This window comes from Heptranchias perlo, chromosome 23, assembly GCF_035084215.1.
Source record: "Heptranchias perlo isolate sHepPer1 chromosome 23, sHepPer1.hap1, whole genome shotgun sequence".
Classification (NCBI taxonomy): Eukaryota; Metazoa; Chordata; class Chondrichthyes; order Hexanchiformes; family Hexanchidae; genus Heptranchias; species Heptranchias perlo.
This window is the reverse complement of record NC_090347.1, coordinates 20,226,276-20,245,148: the sequence shown is the minus strand read 5'-3', so window position 1 is coordinate 20,245,148 and position 18,873 is coordinate 20,226,276. Positions and strand designations below refer to the sequence as shown.

General features: G+C 41.5%; 1 protein-coding gene across 1 annotated transcript in view; it reads right to left on the bottom strand.

Annotated features, from left to right (window-relative positions):
- The window catches only part of ttyh2 (tweety family member 2), a 122,484-nt gene that overhangs the window by 95,323 nt on the left and 8,288 nt on the right, over positions 1-18,873 (bottom strand). The window contains exon 2 of the mRNA XM_068004143.1: positions 4,540-4,712. Coding sequence (XP_067860244.1) covers positions 4,540-4,712 — 173 coding nt within the window. The remainder of the gene's footprint in view (positions 1-4,539; positions 4,713-18,873) is intronic.

Genomic DNA, 18,873 nt, shown 5'->3' with positions numbered 1-18,873 from the left:
TTAGATGTAAAAAGCATCATTTGAACACATCAGGTCATTCTACAAACAGACAATTCACTGCAGAATTTTAGAAATGTGGAAAACCATCCAATCAACGATATTGGTTTGAAGCAAGAAAGAAAGGGGTATAAACGAAGTAGAAAAATGCTGAATTTGGACAACTCTGATCAACATGTTTTAATCTGGTAGTAGTGTTTCAAATATAAACTTTTATTTGAAGTTACCATCCAATACAGCATTAACCCGAATAAGACCAGAGGTCGCAATTTCAAAATGGAGTCTGCGTGGAGATTGTTGATCTTAGCTACATGGCAAAGGGGTTCTACAATTGGCCTCAGCATTCCTGGGATACGATTTTTTTAAATGTTCATTCATGTAATGTGGGCGTCGCTGGCAAGGCCAGCGTTTATTGTCCATCCCTAATTGCCCTTGAGAAGGTGGTGGTGAGCCCCCTTCTTGAACCGCTACAGTCCGTGTGGTGAAGGTTCTCCCACAGTGCTGTTAGGTAGGGAGTTCCAGGATTTTGACCCAGCGACGATGAAGGAACGGCGATATATTTCCAAGTCGGGATGGTGTGTGACTTGGAGTGGAACGTGCAGATGGTGTTGTTCCCATGTGCCTGCTGCCCTTGTCCTTCTAGGTGGTCGAGGTCAGGGGTTTGGGAGGTGCTGTCATAGAAGCCATGGCGAGATGCAGCAGTGCATCTTGTAGTTGGTACACTCTGCAGCCATGGTGAAGGGAGTGAATGTCAAGGGTGGTGGATGGGGTGCCAATAAAGCGGGCTGCTTTATTCTGGATGGTGTCAAGCTTCTTGAATGTTGTTGGAGCTGCACTCATCCAGGCAAGTGGAGAGGATTCCATCACACTCCTAACATGTGCCTTGTAGATGGTGGAAAGGCTTTGGGGAGTCAGGAGGTGAATCACTCACCACAGAATACCCAGCCTCTGACCTGCTCTTGTCGCCACAGTATTTATTTGGCTGGTCCAGTTAAGTTTCTGGTCAATGGTGACCCTCAGGATGTTGATGGTGGGGGATTCGGCGATGGTAATGCCGTTGAATGTCAATGGGAGGTGGTTAGACTCTCTCTTGTTGGAGATGGTCATTGCCTGGCACTAGTCTGGCACGAATGTTACTTGCCACTTATCAGCTCAAGCCTGGATGTTGTCCAGGTCTTGCTGCAAGCAGGCACGGACTGCCTCGTTATCTGAGGGGTTGCAAATGGAACTGAACACTGTGCAATCATCAGCGAACATCCCCATTTCTGACCTTATGATGGAGGGAAGGTCATTGATGAAGCAGCTGAAGATGGTTGGGCCAAGGACACTGCCCTGAGGAACTCCTGCAGCAATGTCCTGGGGCTGAGATGATTGGCCTCCAAAAACCACTATCATCTTCCTTTGTGCTAGTTATGACTCCAGCAACTGGAGTGTTTTCCCCGGTTCCCATTGACTTCAATTTTACTAGGGCTCCTTGGTACCACACTGGGTCAAATGCTGCCTTGATGTCAAGAGCAGTCACTCTCACCTTACCTCTGGAATTCAGCTCTTTTGTCCATGTTTAGACCAAGGCTGTAATGAGGTCTGGAGCCAAGCGGTCCTGGCGGAACCTAAACTGAGCATTGGTGAGCAGGTTATTGGTGAGTAAGTGCCGCTTGATAGCACTGTCGATGACACCTTCCATTACTTCGCTGATGATTGGGAATGGACTGATGGGGCAGTAATTGGCCAGATTGGATTTGTCCTGCTTTTTGAGGACAGGACATACCTGGGCAATTTTCCACATTGTCGGGTAGATGCCAGGGTTGTAGCTGTACGAGAACAGCATGGCTAGAGGCGTGGCTAGTTCTGGAGCACAAGTCTTCAGCACTACAGCTGGGATGTTGTTGGGGCCCATAGCCTTTGCTCTATCCAGTGCACTCAGCCGCTTCTTGATATCACGTGGAGTGAATCAAATTGGCTGAAGACTGGCTTCTGTGATGGTGGGGATATCGGGAGGAGGCCGAGATGGATCATCCACTCGGCACTTCTGGGTGAGGATGGTTGCAAACACTTCAGCCATGTCTTTTGCACTCACATGCTGGACTCTGCCATCATTGAGGATGGGGATGTTCATGGAGCCTCCTCTTCTCATTAGTTGTTTAATTGTCCACCACTATTCATGACTGGATGTGGCAGGAATGCAGAGACTTGGTCCGATCCATTGGTTGTGGAATCACTTAGCTTTGACTGCAGCATGTTGCTTCCGCTGTTTAGCATGCATGTAGTCCTGTGTTGTGGCTTCACCAAGTTGGCACCTCATTTTTAGGTACGCCTGGTGCTGCTCCTGGGATGATCTCCTGCACTCCTCATTGAACCAGGGTTGATCCCCGGCTTGTTGATAATGGTAGAGTGAGGAATATGCCGGGCCATGAGGTTACAGATTGTGCTGGAATAAAATTCTGCCGCTTCTGATGGCCCACAGTTCCTCATGGATGCCCAGTTTTGAGCTGCTTGATCTGTTCTGAATCTATCCCATTTAGCACGGTGGTAGTGCCACACAACACGTTGGATGGTGTCCTCAGTGTGAAGACGGAACTTTGTCTCCACAAGGACTATGCGGTGGTCACTCCTACCAATACTGTCATGGATAGATGCATCTGCGACAGGTAGATTAGTGAGGACAAGGTCAAGTAGGTTTTTCCCTCGTGTTGGTTCGCTCACCACCTGCCGCAGGCCCAGTCTGGCAGTTATGCTCGGCCAGCTCGGTCAGTTGTGGTGCTACCGAGCCACTCTTGGTGATGGACATTGAAGTCCCCCACCTAGAGTACATTCTGTGCCCTTACTACCCTCAGTGCTTCCTCCAAGTGGTGCTCAACATGGAGGAGGACTGACTCATGAGCTGAGGGAGGGCAGTCGGTGGTAATCAGCAAGAGGTTTCCTTGCCCATGTTTGACTTGATGCCATGAGATTTCATGGGGTCCGGAGTCAATGTTGAGGACTCCCAGGGCCACTCCCTCCTGACAGTATACTAATGTACCGCCACCTCCGGTGGGTCTGTCCTGCCAGTGGGACAGGACATACCCAGGGATGGTGATGCAAGAATCTGGGACGTTGGCTGAGAGGTATGATTGTGTGAGTATGGCTATGTCAGGCTATTGTTTGACTAGTCTGTGGAACAGCTCTCCCACAAGTCCCCAGATGTCAGTGAGGACGACTTGGCAGGGTCGACTGGGCTTGGTTTGCCTTTGTCGCGTCCGGTGCCTAGTGGTCCGTCCGTTTTTTTTCTTATTGTGACTTTCTGTCGCGAGATTGTAGAACTGAGTGGCTTGCTAGGCCATTTCAGAGGGCGATTAAGAATCAACCACATTGCTGAGAATCTGGAGTCACATATAGGCCAGACTGGGTAAGGATGGCAGGTTTCCTTCTCTAAACGGCATTAGTGAACCAGATGAGTTTTTACAACAATCCGGTAGTTTCGTGGCCACCATTACTGACACTAGTTTGTTATTATTCCAGATTTTTTATTTAATTAATTGAATTTAAATTCCCCACTTGCCGTGGCGGGATTTGAACTTGTGATTCCGGATTATTAGTCCAGTAACGTAACCACTATGCTACCATAGCCTATATTTGGTGGGGGGGGGGGGGGAAATAATTCAGCCAGGGTTCTCAATTCTGATCGCTATCTAACAACTTCTGCTGGAAAGTGTGCATGTGTGCACGTCAAGCCCAGACAGGACGGAGCTCCAGCACTATGTCCGCAGTGTTTAATTAGCCTGCCAATATTCAATATCTAGCATCACACAAGACTGGACAGAACATGGAATTCAAGAGAAACCAACAGAAATTAAATACCTTCAGGAAGGAAAAAAAGGGAAGATTGGCCAACGAAGAAACATAAAACCTTGCAACTTACTTTTTTTTTGGGTTGCCAATTTTCTCTCATACTTTCCCGAAGATATCAATTCACGGACTCCGTAGCCCTCTGGTATCTTACCCAAATGACCATTCATTCGTGAGCCACGGATCATGGATTATCAGTATGCTATTCACCATGGAAGGAGTCATAGGCAAGCACGATCCTGTCCTCACGAGAAATCGACATGCACTTTCCAGCGGAGGTCACTGGATTACAAATCAATAGGAACAATGTCTGATTTCCCTCTCTCTGGCACACCATGAGACCAATTGTAACACGCCAACTACAGCAATCAGATGGGTCAATACCAAAAATCAAAACCAGGACCCAACATTGTGCATTTACCCACAGGGAGCGTTAACTGAAATCTTACTGAATGCAGCCAACTTTTAACAAACAGTTTCAATGTAAGCAAGTTTAGCTTTACAGATACATTCATACAAAAATAGATAGCAGCACACCGAATGCTCAGTTAGATGTTAAGCTAAATTTTATGAGTGGATTTAAACTGGCAGCAGTGTTGTGACTGCACAGATTTGTTGATAGAGCTCGACAGGTCGCAGAGAAGAGGAAATTGCATCTCATAATGGTTCACAGGGCAATCCCCTCCACTCTTTTTAACTTCCATTTCTTGTACTTACCAGCAGATAAGACCAGCAGTCACAGCCGTCCACATGACACAGCACGAATGTGGCCTCTTGGTTTCCTCATCGTCAGTTCGTTTGCAGCAGCAGAGGCACAACAAGTAAATAGAAATGAAAATCAAATTGAGGCCCAAGCAGACGGCAGCAATTGCAGCCAAAAAGATCAGTGCCTGAGGAAATAAAAAAAAAACAGAACTAAAAATTTGCTACAGAGATTTGGTACTTGTATCGCATCCACTCATCAAACTTCTGTGTCTTCATTTAATAATGAATTACTGTAATGGTTCCCCATTTTTGTAAGTTTCAGATTCAAACATAGACCAGTGATACAGCATTGCATTGCAGAAGATCATCCAGCTCTTCAACTGGAGCTACCGACTCTACTTGTGGTTGGCTCTGTGTACCAACTTGGAATTCCTACCATATGCTTGGATTCAGAGTGTCCTTAATTATCCTAAGAAGTGATCATCACCTCATTTTACGGCTGATACAAAATTATAAACAATACTGCTAATCCAGGTGACTCATTTTGAGGCGATCAGTTTGGAAAGTGAGAAGTCTGCCAAGGATTTTGATGAAGACTGTGCCTTTTAAAGGGAATCACTCTAAACATATTAAACCTATCCCAAGTTAGAATGGAGCTTCCAATGAACTGCAAGGAATTTCACCTGCAAATTTGTTCCATTTCAAAATCATTAACTTCTTTCCTTTTGTCCTTATTATTGTATACTTGTGTTGTTATTCAAACCCTCAGAACTGCTTACCATTTTGAAGACAAATATCATTGAATAGAAATATATGTTTCTCAAAATTGCCAAAACCAGTAATCAAATACAAATAAAACATAAATAAATAAAAAGTCTTCATTTGTGAATTAGTAGCTTTCATTTCTTGATATTTTAAAATATTCTACCAAAACATCTTTGAAAGGATCCATCTGAACTTTACCACTGTCTACCTCAAATAGCTAAAGGTTTCTTTGAATCCCTCTTGTGGCTATCTACAGTCCATTTTTCGACTGTCTTCCTACCCTTCTAATTCTCATTTTATTTAGTTGCAAAAAATTTTACAGATGGAAGGAGCTATGTTCAAGAAAAAAGAACCACAACACTAAGGACAATATTTCGGTGAAAGGTCTCCAAGGAGAAACTGCGAAAAGTTATCTTGGCTGCTCTCGTGTGCCTCCAGCTAGTAGCTAAAAATGACATTGGATGAAGCCTGGGAGCTAGCACGTATCCAGTCTTTGCTAGGAAATACAAATTGGAGCATTTAGTCCATCGAGCCAGCTCCACTATTTTGGTAGTTGTGTCGCTCCATCTTTATAATTCCAATTCCCTGCCTTTTGGCATATCCCTTAATACCCCTGCGCCTGAAGAAAAATCTATCTTCCATTTTATATTCCTCAATTGACTTTACAACTTGGCTATCTGGGGCAGTGAAGTCCACATTCTTACAACTGTGCATGAAGTTTTGCCTGGATTCACTTTCAACTTTGCTTGAATTCTAAAATGATGTCCCCTTGTTCTTGATTGCCCCATGAGAGAGGACATTCTATGGCAATCTGCTCAATCCCCTTCATTATTTGAACACCTTAGTCAGGTCACACCATAACCCTTTATCTCCTAGAAATGCAACCCGTTTTCCTGCTACCTCATCATAACTCAGCCCTTTCAATCTCATTAAATAATTGCTGGACTTTGTTCAACGCTGATCTATACATCCTGAGGGCAGGGGGGGGGGGGGGGGAGAAGAGGGAATGAGGGGGAAAAGAAAAAAAAGAGGTTGCCTAAGACTGAACACTATTTTAAATAAGCTCTGACCAGCAATCTGTATAACTGCAGTCGTGTCTAGTTACTTTTTATATTCTAAGCCTCTTATAATGAAGCCCAATTTATCATCAGCCTTTTCAATCAGCTTTTAATGATTTGTGTACCTTGACTCCTCAATAACCATTAATCTACACCCTCCTTGTGGTTCACCATTTATATTATATGCCTATATGCCATTTTAATGTCCAAAACGTGGGCGTGATTTCGGGCATGCATCTGAGTCACTGAGTGCCACAAGGCCCCCTCCCAAGTGCTCACCGTGCCCATATAACGTGGCCAGGTGACTAATCCAGTGGCTTGGACTGCTGAGATTAGATTCTTAAAAGTTATTCCCCACAATTTAATGAATAAGTTTTTTTTGGAAGAAGCACTGATATTTAGTTGCATTTATTTCCCTGCATTAGTTTATTTCATTGTTAACAGTGCATTTTGCATCTTAATATTGTTGCTTACCACAATTTTTTTTTAAACAGTATTGCCGAGTGCTGCTGCAAAGGAACACGCAACTAATCAAGTGCTGCAGTTAGGAATTTCTTTTAAGGACTTCTAGCGCACTCCATGATTTAGATGAGCAAGATGAATTCATGTGGCGACTGCAAATGCAGGTGCAACAAAACTGGAGGCATTTATGTCCACAACTGGCACTGCCAAAGAACCAACATCTACAGATCATGACAATTCCGATCATCACTTTTCGCCACCTCTGCTTCACACGAGAGGCTGTCACCAAGATATACTTTCCTTTCCAGGCTGACCTACAAACAACCTCCAGAAGAGGGGCAGCTCTTCCCCATAGCTGTGATTCTTACCATAACATTAAGTTTTTATGGCATTGGATCCTTTCAAGCCACTGCTGGGAACACCTAACCGATGAGCCAATATGCAGCCTGTAAATGTATCGCAGAAATGATGCAAGCTATGTATGCCAAGGGAAACATATTTATCACTTTACCTGTGGAAAAGTATCGGCTGGATGGGGCACAGCTAGTTCCAATCACCTATGACTTGGTATAGCCAGTGGTTCCAGTCCATCAATCCATAAATGGTGTAGATGATTTTCCCTGAGGTTTCACACCCCTAAAAATATTTTCCCATTTACAAGACCTGCACCCATTAAAAAGACTCTGAGGATTTGCAGCACAGAAACAGAATATTCTGGAAACATTCAGCCAGTCAGTGGCAAAGGTCCTACAGCCAAGATATTAACCTATCTGCTCTCTTTGCAGATACTGATGTGTCCGCTGTTTATTTCCAGCATTTCAGTTTTTTAAAAAAAAATTTCTACTCAGTATTTACAACAGCATGGCGATTTCAAAATTAGAACCACTGCTGGGCCATCAGATTGTTCAGAGAGAAGCATGCTTTCAAGAGAAAAGTGAATGGGGCCAAAACAGTTGTGCTGTTGCGAAGGGTCTTCAATAATCCATGGTTAATGGACAATGATGCTTCTCCCCCCTCCCCCACAAGAACATGCAATCATGACCCCGATACAATAAGTGCATCGCGCAGATCTCTGGGTAGATTCTGCGGTGTAGCACAAACATATGCCTGGAAACTACCCAATTAGCCAAACTGATAATTAAAGATTCTAGACGAATGCTAGGTACCAATCAGCACAATTCCCACAAGTGCTCCCTTACCAAACAAATTACAGAAGATCATTCATTACAAAATGTTCATTCTACATAACTGAGTTCCATTTGTAAAAGTTCATTTTAGTTCAGAATTGAATTTATATGCTGTCTCAATTCCTTTCTCAAATCCCATTTATTTAATAACACTTACTCTAAATGACAATGTTGCAAGCTTCAAACAAGGTTTCCTATCGCAGTTCTCAAGACACACACATTAATTAAAGAAAATGTCAGAAGCTACACAGTGCACTGGAGACTTTCATCACAGTTAGCTGAAGACCACCCTTACTTGTGAAAACGCCTCACCCTCAGGTTCAGAGTGAGGGTGTGACTAATCCACTGGTTTGACCATAGGCATTATACAGATAATTACTCTTTAAAAAGATTGTTCAACTAGTATTATTTGCCAAGACAGAAAAAAGGGAGGGGGCAAGGAAAGAGAGAGAAATAGAGTCTGTACTGAACCAACTAGGATTCCAGTTTTAACCAGATTATGGGAATTTATTATGCTGGTTCACAGTGCTGTCCCCAGATCACTGTTCTTTCAATGCATCGCGAAAAGGAGCTACTTAGAACTGGCATGTGACAAAATGGAAACTTAGTATTCATAGCACGTTGTCTGCACACAGTAAAGTATTTACAAGATAACTGTTATTGTCCCTTGTGTAACATTAATTAGGGCCTTACCTCCACCTTTCAAATTACTAGTTAACTTACTATCTCACTATGGCCTTTTCGTTCTCTTTAATCTCTGCGATATAATATCTATGTTACTAGCAATAAATTCTTGTTCAACCAATTAAACCCAAAATATATCAGTGGAATTTTTCACACACCATCCCGACTTGGAAATATATTGCCATTCCTTCATCGTCGCTGGGTCAAAGTCCTGGAACTCTCTACCTAACAGCACTGTGGGAGAACCTTCATCACATGGACTGCAGCGGTTCACCACCACCTTCTCGAGGGCAATTAGGAATGGGCAATAAATGCTGGCCTCGCCAGCGACGCCCACATCCCATGAACGAATAATTTTAAAAAATTATCTGCCGACTGAGGCCATAATTAATCCCATTTTAAGAAACTTTTTGTACATTATACGCACTTCACAATTTACAAATAAAGCATTACAGTACTGCCATGTTGTGTTCCTTACTCACGTATGCACAATATCAATTTTGTATACAGACCTTTCCATGACATAAAAAAAGAACACTGATCTGTTATAAAGGCAAAAAAGGAAGAGTTTTCACCTGGAATTGTGAATAATTAGGCAAATGACCTAAGGCCAGAGCACTGAGTGCTACGTACACTTGAGATTCAGGTGAGTGTCAAAGCATTGCAAACCAAATTTGAACTGAATTTGACCTGAAGACAGAAATTGGCCCCAACAGTTGCAAACTAAATGCTGAGAGAGAAAAAAAAGCACAGGTTTGTGCACCATCGGTAACACTGTGTTGCACAGCAGCTACAACACAACAGTCTGACACTTTGTTATCATGTTTTTGTTATCTACCACAGGAGAATTATGATACCAAAACTCAAAAACAGGTCTCCCCACCCAGTCTCAAAACCCAGCAGTAACACGTACTGCACCACTGCATCCTCTGACTAGCTACTGACTCAGGGCGGCATTTGCACTTTTTTCTTAAGACAAAGAACTAGAGCTAAATATTCTGTACCACTACTTCACACTCTGTTATTTTACAAGGCCAAAGCTCGATTATTAAAAAAATGTTTCTTTTTTAAAAAATAAAAACTTGAATGCACACACCATATAAAACAGAATGTTACAAAAGCTGTTAAATTTTATGTTCATTGCACTCAAGATAAATTGACTAGAAATTACTACTATATGAAAATCAGATTTCATTGCAGTTACTAAAATATTAAAGACAGTGCAACGAAAATCATTTGCATCAGTTGACACAGTTAATTCTCTGGGCAGGTTGAAACCTTTGAATTATGGTAATTGAAGATTTATGTATTATACACCCCAAAATGTTGACGCATGCAAGAAGAGATCACTTCCTTTCAGCTGGTGCCCACACCATCTGGATCCAGAATTATAACCACAACAACTGACAAGTTAAGTTTCTCTCTCACTTTCTCTCATACTACAGCCAGACATTTCCCAAGATATTGCTTTTTGCAGGGTGGGGGGGGGGGGGGGGGAGGGAGAAGGTGGAGAGAGAGAACAAGGAGCCATTTGTATCCCTCTTATTTGAGGGAGCTGAGCAAGATGGTTTCAAAATCAATAACTTTTTATTTTAAAAGCAGTGTACTTATACCCACCCTTGAAGACAAAAAACTTGCACAATTTTACCCCTTTGGGTATTATTCCATGTTTTACTAAAATGTCATGATTTCCTGCTTAACTCATCGTATGGGATGGCACAAAGAGTGAAATAAGCAAGATAAAAATTGTTTTTGCTTTTATATGGAGCTCCAATCTGGGGGTCTTATCCCTCCCAAGTATTCTTGATGTTCTGAACTCAATTGCTGTACTTATTTACCTACTACATGAGAACACAAAGAAAAATCGAGGATGAGACAAAGCCATTCAGCCCACTGAAGTTCATCTCTCGACTCAGAACACAATTCGAAACCTTTTAATCACATTTCTGTACAAAAGAATCATTAGAGTCAGTTTTTATTGCCAATTTTTAAGAAAACTTAGGATTTAATTTTAGTATTGGAAAAAGAGAAAAGTCAGTAGGAAAAACATTAGGCCCAAAAAGGCAGGTAAATTCAGATAAAAAGCATTTTTTGTTTTCTGAACATTGCTAACACTCAAGAAAACTAGTAAGGGATGTAAAAAATGTACAGTCAAGTTGAATGACAACCAACAACTATTTACACAGTTCATGGACACCACTTTGAAAGGATTCACCATCGGACACTCACTTCACTCCAACATAGGTTCTTACGTTTTAATTTCTTTTTTAAAACAATGTTTATTGTTGTGAATCCAGCCACTCACCTGCCACTATGGTGGTGGAATAATAAAAATTGTTGGGGATAATGCACAGAGGAACAGTTGTGATTCAGTAAGAAATGCCTTGCAGTGTGATCTGAGGCAGCCTTTGATTGATGACCTGAGTCTTCAGGGGACTGAGACTATGTGTGTAACTTATTGCACTGCTGTCCTTGCTCCAGACCTAAACTGGAATTAAAGATTGCTGTTTGGTATAGGATGAAGAAATAATCCTCAGAGCAATATTGAAAGATGATCCAGGTCCCCTTTTTAAAAAAAAATCCAAATTGCACAGCCTTCACTTCTTTTCCTGCCAAAGATCAGGTTCAGAGGTGCGCGAGCATCACATCTATGATGTCAGCATGGCACATACAGCATACAATGTGATGCACACACGTCTGGATCAGATTTGACAAATTTTAGGAAGCTTTTCCCCTCAATTTCAGGGGAAATCTTTTTAAGCCAATTCACCACATTTAAAGAATCCAGGAATTTCAATTGTTTGGCTGGCGGGGGTGGGGGTGGGGGGGGGTGCAGGGGGGTGGAATTAAACTGATTTTCTGATCCTACCTGTACAGGTTATTTGCATCTCACCAAAAAGAGGGTATAATTTGTCACTACTTCAGTGCGATAATTCATTCTTATGAATTTGCTTTCATGGATTATATTGCACTGTAAACAAATAATGAAACAATGGTGAAATTTCATGCCCCATGAATGTAAGGAATTAAGTCAGCTGGAATAGTGTGTTCAATTCTGGGCACCACACTTTAGGAACGATGTCAAGGTCTTGGAGAGGGCGTAGAAGAGATTTACTAGAATGGTACCAGGGATGAGGGACTTCAGTTATGTGGAGAGATGAGAGAAGCCTGGGATGTTCTCCTTAGAGTAGAGATGGTTTTGGGGAGATTTGATAGAGGTGTTCAAAATCATGAACGGTTTTGACGGAGTAAACAAGGAGAAACCGTTTCCAGTGCAGACAGGTCGGTAACCAGAGGACACAGTTTTAAGGTGATCGGCAAAAGAGCCATAGGCGACATGAGGAAACATTCTTTTTTAACGCAGCGAGTTATAATGGTCTGAAATGCACTGCCTGAAAGGGTGGTGGAAACAGATTCAATAGTAACTTTCAAAAGGGAATTGGATAAATACTTGAAGGGAAAAAATTTACATGACTATGGGGAAAGAGCAGGGGAATGGGACAAATTGGATAGCACTGCCAAAGAGCGGGCACAGGCACAATGGGAGGAATGCCCTCTTGTGCTGTACCGACTATGATACTATGTAAATCATTCATGGGTTTATTCCCCAGCAGCTTTCAACAGGTCTCAATTAATGGGCCGAATGCAAAACTAGAAAAAAGGTCACTTTGCCAGATTAACCTTTTCAGGTTGCTTCTGCCCATGGATTTTTGCACCGTCAAAAGTTAGCTGGGTAACCAGATTTTGTTCATAATGGGCTCTGTAGATCAAGCATAATTTGTACAACCAATTGCAGTACAACAAAGCGAGTTGTAGGTAGTAAAAGAAAAAAAGTCATTTAAGCATCAGATATACAGATGCACTGACTCATCCCACTGGGAAGACTTTGATTACAAGTTAATTGGAACAAATCGAACACCTTTCCAAAGAACGTATCTTAGGAACTCTGCTCAAACAAAACAGATTATTGGTGCAGAAGAATTTTTGTATGCCAAAGCTGTACTGCCTCAAGAGAAAATTACTCTAATCCCTGGGGTTAGAAAAAATGGTCCATTGGAGAACCAAATGGTATACTAGTTAGTAAACACAATATATCAAGACACATTGTATTGAAATAGTATTTACGCTAACTAAATTTAAACTGTTTGCACAAATAACTTGACACTATTTCAGTTATAGCTACCCTTTTTCCTCCTCACTCACACTGTCCTACTGCTCCCCTCTACAGTATATCTCACTACTCTGCTATCTCAGTGCTTCACATTTTATCCTCCAAGCCCAGTCAGTTTGCTCTGCTGGTTTTGTCAGTACAGTATTAACTTAACACGAAGATTTAAAAATAAAGATTCCTGCATAGCAACATGAATAAATTATTTCTATATTCATGAAAGTTCACTTCTAGTGTAGTCAAGTAAATTTGGGTCAATTATACACAAATTGGCATTTGAAAATGTGCTTTTTCAAATGAATGGAGATGGAATATAATTCTGCAAAATAGCACTGGTCCCAGCAGCTTTTGGATGCATACTTCAGCACCAAAGCGATTCAGGCTTTGTAGTGTCATGACATAACAAAACCAGTATTCAAAGCCCTAAGTGTCCTGTACAATGGGCAAGTCCTAAAAGAAGGGAAGTGTGATGGGAGGTGCTGATCCTCAAATGCCTCACAAGCTTAGAGCAACCTTTTAAAGCATCTCTTCTGCAAAGGTTTGTAAATGAGTACCTCACATCGTAAACGCACTTAGGTCAGGCAAGCAGAGTGAAACACAAGATCCTTTTATTGTAGACTTATGCAGCTCAAGCAATAGCATTAGTCTACTGCACCCCCATCTGCTGTGGTACTGAGCCATACAGCTCAGGAAGATCCAAGCTTCAATCCCTGGTCTGAGTAAGCTGGTCTCAGCAGGGGTAGAAATAAGTGGACTACAATTGACCTCTGGGTCCCAGAGTTTGGAAACAAGAAACAAATATACCAGGTTTCACGCTCCCAACTGCTATGCAACTGGAAAGGGTAAGTGTGTGAAATCAGCCAATAACAGTATTGAGTTCAGCTGTAACGGCCCCATGTCAGAATGGAACCACTCCCATAACCACAACAAATATAAGACAGATTTAGACCGTGAATACCAAGGCTAATTAGAATTTATTGCAGTCACATTTTCTGGATAGCATTATATAGGTATTTGTTAAAGTTGATTCATTAAGTAGTTACTTATGCTTACACCCATGCACAGTATAAAATCGCTATTTGCATCATTAAGACAATGATATGCTAAAATGTATAAACATAAAATGAATAAATATATCTGAGGAAATGCAAGAGAGAGAGGAGCCTCAATAGCACTAATATCACTAGCCTATTTGGCTACACTTCAGCATGGTAACAGATTGGAAGTTTCTTCTGTGCTTCTGAATATTTGGTGTCCTTTGGTCAACAGATAATTCAATAAAGTGGATCATCACCTATGTTTTTGTTAGAATGCCCAACAAACACTCCCAAGAGACTTCCCAGACCTCTAACAAAGTCACACACGCCAGCTGCTGAAATAGATTTACTGTCACATTTCCTTCTTTTCAAGGGAGCATCTTGTGTCACCTATTACCTTCACCAGTTGTCTGCCAGAGATTGGGAACTGAGTGTGTGGGGATTTTGGATGATGCAAACTTGTATATCTCAATGAGCATGACCTTTTAATTCCATTCCACTTAAAAAAAAATAATCTCCCTTCCTCACCTCAAGATACTGATTCGAGGTGGGGTACGCTTCCAGTTTGAAAGCCATTCTTCATGCATAAGCATAGAAAGTGAGTGTCTGCCAGCTATTTTATCACGGATTGCATCACAGGTAGGCCTGATCAATGACACACTCCAGAAGAGCTTCACTGCATAGCAATAAGGAGCAGAAAACCAAGATGATTTATTCTTTTCCCTTCGGTTGCGATGGGTACAAAGGCCAACTGCCACACCCAGGACAAGATCTACTAAAACTGTAAATTTACTCCAGCCAAGAAGACAGGTTAGCAACCTTCAAGGAGACAAGAAATTGTCTGAGGTGACTACTTCTGACTTCCAAACTGCTTGGCCTCAGCTCAAGAAAAACAGTTGAAATCTGAAATACAGCCTTTGCGAACGTCATACTGTGCCACATGCGATACAATGTGGATTTAAGTTCTGATGCATAATGCCACCAAGCCTAGATTTGCTCAATGCTGTTACTAAAACCTCAGCAGGAGACTACACATTAATATTTCTTCTGTTCAATCCTTTCCCTCCCAAAAAAAAATTGGTTTTGTGAAACATGAGAGTGTTTCATAAATAATGTAGTATCTAAATGGCAATGCAAGCAGTCACAAGGGACTGCAGAAAGAGCAATTAAGCTTTTATACAATATTCCATCTCAGTTTGTGATCTTGAATGCTGAAGAATTTTTAAAAACCACCGACTTAGAAGGCAATCTAAGCAGACAGAACATGCAGCACTTTGACAATGTGCCAATGGTATTTACGTAAAACTGGATTAATAGGCGAGTCAGTGATAAAAGGTTAAAATCCCAACAAATATGGAATACCATCTTAAACTGTAAGAACTGCACAACTTGGCAATAATTTGCATCATCATGGACAGCTGAGGATGGCCTAAAACTGAGACAAAACCAAACTACATCCATCCCCAACTTGACAGGAAGTCAAACTCTATTGTTAGGTTCCTTCAATATCCTCTTCAAATTGCCAAATACTTCTTGTTTGTTTGAAAGAGAGCAGCCAGGATCCCTTTTCTCTTTGCCCCCGCCCCTACCCCCACAAAAGGAAAAGGCAGCCAACCATTCACCCACCACACATTCATAATTAGGTCAAGATGTGCGCTGATTTTAAATTAGTCTGCAGAAGGCACCATTCGAAACTGGAGAAACTCAGATTCCTTTAGAGACAGAACACCTCACTAAGGGGACTTTGCAACTGAGAACTGAAACTCATCAACAAAGATGCATCTTCCACAGATACCTCAACCTTATAATTGAGGCCATGATGTGGAGATGCCAGTGATGGACTGGGGTTGACAAATGCAAGGAATCTTACAACACCAGGTTATAGTCCAACTGTTTTATTTGAAAATCACAAGCTTTCGGAGGCTTTCTCCTTCGTCGGGTGAAGGAAAAAGCCTCCGAAAGCTTGTGATTTTCAAATAAAACAGTTGGACTATAACCTGGTGTTGTAAGATTCCTTACATTTATAATTGAGGAGTCAAGCGTTTAGCTGCTTAATTACTGGGCCACTCAATGGATATCATTGCTGAGATTTAAGATTACTATAAATTGAATATCTAAAAGGTATAACTATATTCAAGAGGGAATAGGAAAACTCATTTTGTAGCAGTTTTCCTTGCAATTGAGAAATGCAAGTGTCACATGCACACCCACCTCAAAAGTTTAAATTATGTAACGGCAGTTTTATGTGCTAAAAGGTGCAGAAACAACAGCTTCTGACCTCAAGACAAACTCTTGTTTACACAACATTATGAAGTTTGTCATAGACATTAACATTCTTCCTCCTCCTGTTCGGAGGGGGAAAAAACAAGTTTCTCTGGAATGCCAGAGCTAAACATTGGCAAATTTCACCAATTGACCAACAATTCAGAGGTCTAAAGAAAAAAGACATTTAAACAAAGCTGTATAATCTTCACAATATAGCTTCAACTGAATTGTCAGCTGACACTTTGGACTGCTATGCTCACGCTTTTCACTAGAACACTCATACAGAAAACACTATTCAAAGCTCCCTTGATGGCTTAATAGATAAACTTCTGCAGAATCAAGCTACAGAAACAAGAAAGCTCCTAAGGTTTAGGAAGGCTGTGCCTTCCACCTACACCTCAACTCTCTAACCTCTGACCTCCTAGCCTCACTCTATCTCACCCATCACTTAAATTCCCCCATCTATTCACGTGGCTACCCTCAACCTCAACATCTCTTGCTTCCTTTTCGCCCAAGGTCTCGATCACCAACAAGGCCATCTCTCGTCACTTCCTTGTATCCCTTACCACCCATATCTCCCCACCAATTTCCCTCAACCCCGGTACCTTTACCATCTACTCATGGAAAAATCTCCCTGCCCTCAGCTCCCTCGCTATTTCACAAACTTCCAACTCACTCTCCTCTTGCTTTGCACGACACCTCTGCTGTGGACCGTCTGAAATAGTCCCTTGCCGTCTTTATCACGGTCAATCATGCCATCTCCTTCATTGTCCAGTTCTACGGGACTGTTCTCATCTGATTCCACGCCTACCTATTCAAACACAAGACAATGCATCTCCAGCAATATCTTCTCTTCCCATCTTACGACGTCACCTCTCAAGTCCCTCAAGGATCTATCCTTGGTCCCTTCCTCTTTCTCACCTACATATTGACATAATGAAATATTTCAGACTTCAATATCTTCCTCCTAGAATATCTTCACTTTAAATCATCTCTCCCATAATTTTCTAGCCACTCCCTCCTGCAGTCAGATGAGTAGTAGTGGTAGCAGGACGATCCCAGGACAATTAGCTGAAGCAAAAGCAGTCTATTGCCTTCACCAAAACTGAAAATGTTAGCTGACAGTACTCCTGGTCATTGAAAGCAAGATAACGCCAATAGGGGATGGCAGCATAAGGCAGGAAGCGATAATTATGGAGAGGCTGATAGAGAGGGAAAGAAATTGAAAGGGTGTGTACTGGTCCAAAAACATGCATCGGACAGAAATTATTTAACATGAATAAGCATGCAACAGAGATTTCCCCACTCTATCTATAGGGATGCACTGGAACAGAAGTCATCAGAAGATAAAGCCATACAAGTATTCTTCCTTGAATACCAGAGACCATTTTTATTGTAGTATGTAAGTCTCAAGGCTATTTAACATCAAAGTAGACACAGCCTTGCTGATAATTATTACAGAAGCTGGCGCAATAGTTTGCAAAATGTATTCTTACTCAATGAGATCAGTAACTCAGTCACCGGATTTGAACTGTGTTTCACACACATTAATGACACATTTCCCATCAAAAACAATGGTAGTCACAGCTGTGCAATAACTCCACAAGGTTACTTCCTTACAACCTCCCGCGAGGCCCATTTAACTAAGTGGCTCTGCAACTAGAGCAATGCGAGTATTTATTATCCACATTCGAGTCCAATTTTAATGATAATGCAGTGGTTATTGGTGACCCATCTAATCAGGTATTATACAGAATCTTAACTTGGAGTGACATAAACTTGGAACTTTTTCTAAATGAAAAAACAGAACACTTCGAAACAATCACTGGTACAAAATTTAGGCAAGGAAGAATACATTGCGAATACAAATCAGAGACCATTAGTTTATGCAAAGCAAATCAAAGCTTTTTGTACAAACACTAACATTATTAGTTCCAATGTGTAACCTATTTAAATATGTACAAGTTGATTAAAAACTAACATTTTTTGCCAATTTCAGGCATATTTAGCACAACTGTGGGTGTACATAAAGACTGCAAACTGACACTGCAAGAGCATGAAATATAATTTGATTCGAATTATTTATGCTTCTCGAAACTTTTGCTAGCGAATGTCACTTTAGTGAAATAATATGCCTGTTGCACTTTGTAATATTAAACATTTTGCTCCACTCACAAGCACTTCCAAAACTTATTTGATGCTGCTTCAGGGGAAAACTGAAACCTACTGCACGGGAAGTCCTACTAATCCGGGGTTGGGGGGGGTGGGGCGGGGGTGGGGGGGTACTTTTTCACAGACTCAGTAAAAATGCAGCTATGCTTTTCCCATGGCCCCATTTCTAAGTGTTCTCCAGAGTTAAAGTTTTCGACATTTACAGCAAGGTAGGACGTGCTTTGAACTAATGTTTTTGGCTCATCACAAGAGTTGTGCATGCCATTCTCAGTACTTCTGTTCCAAATTGTCTTGCTTTGATTGTACTCATTTCCTTGCCATTTATGTCAATTCAGTTTTTGATTTGCTGCTCAGTTGCAGATTAAACATCAGTAGATGGTTATAAGCCATTTGAAATTCAAAGGTTCTACCTTTCCCAGTGGGACTGCTGTCCAGATATCAACACATGACATGGCAGTTTGGTCATACTATTTTAATACTTGTGGATCAGAATTGCCTAGTTGTCCCATTTAAGTTGGTCTATTTTATAATCTACAAAAGACAACCAA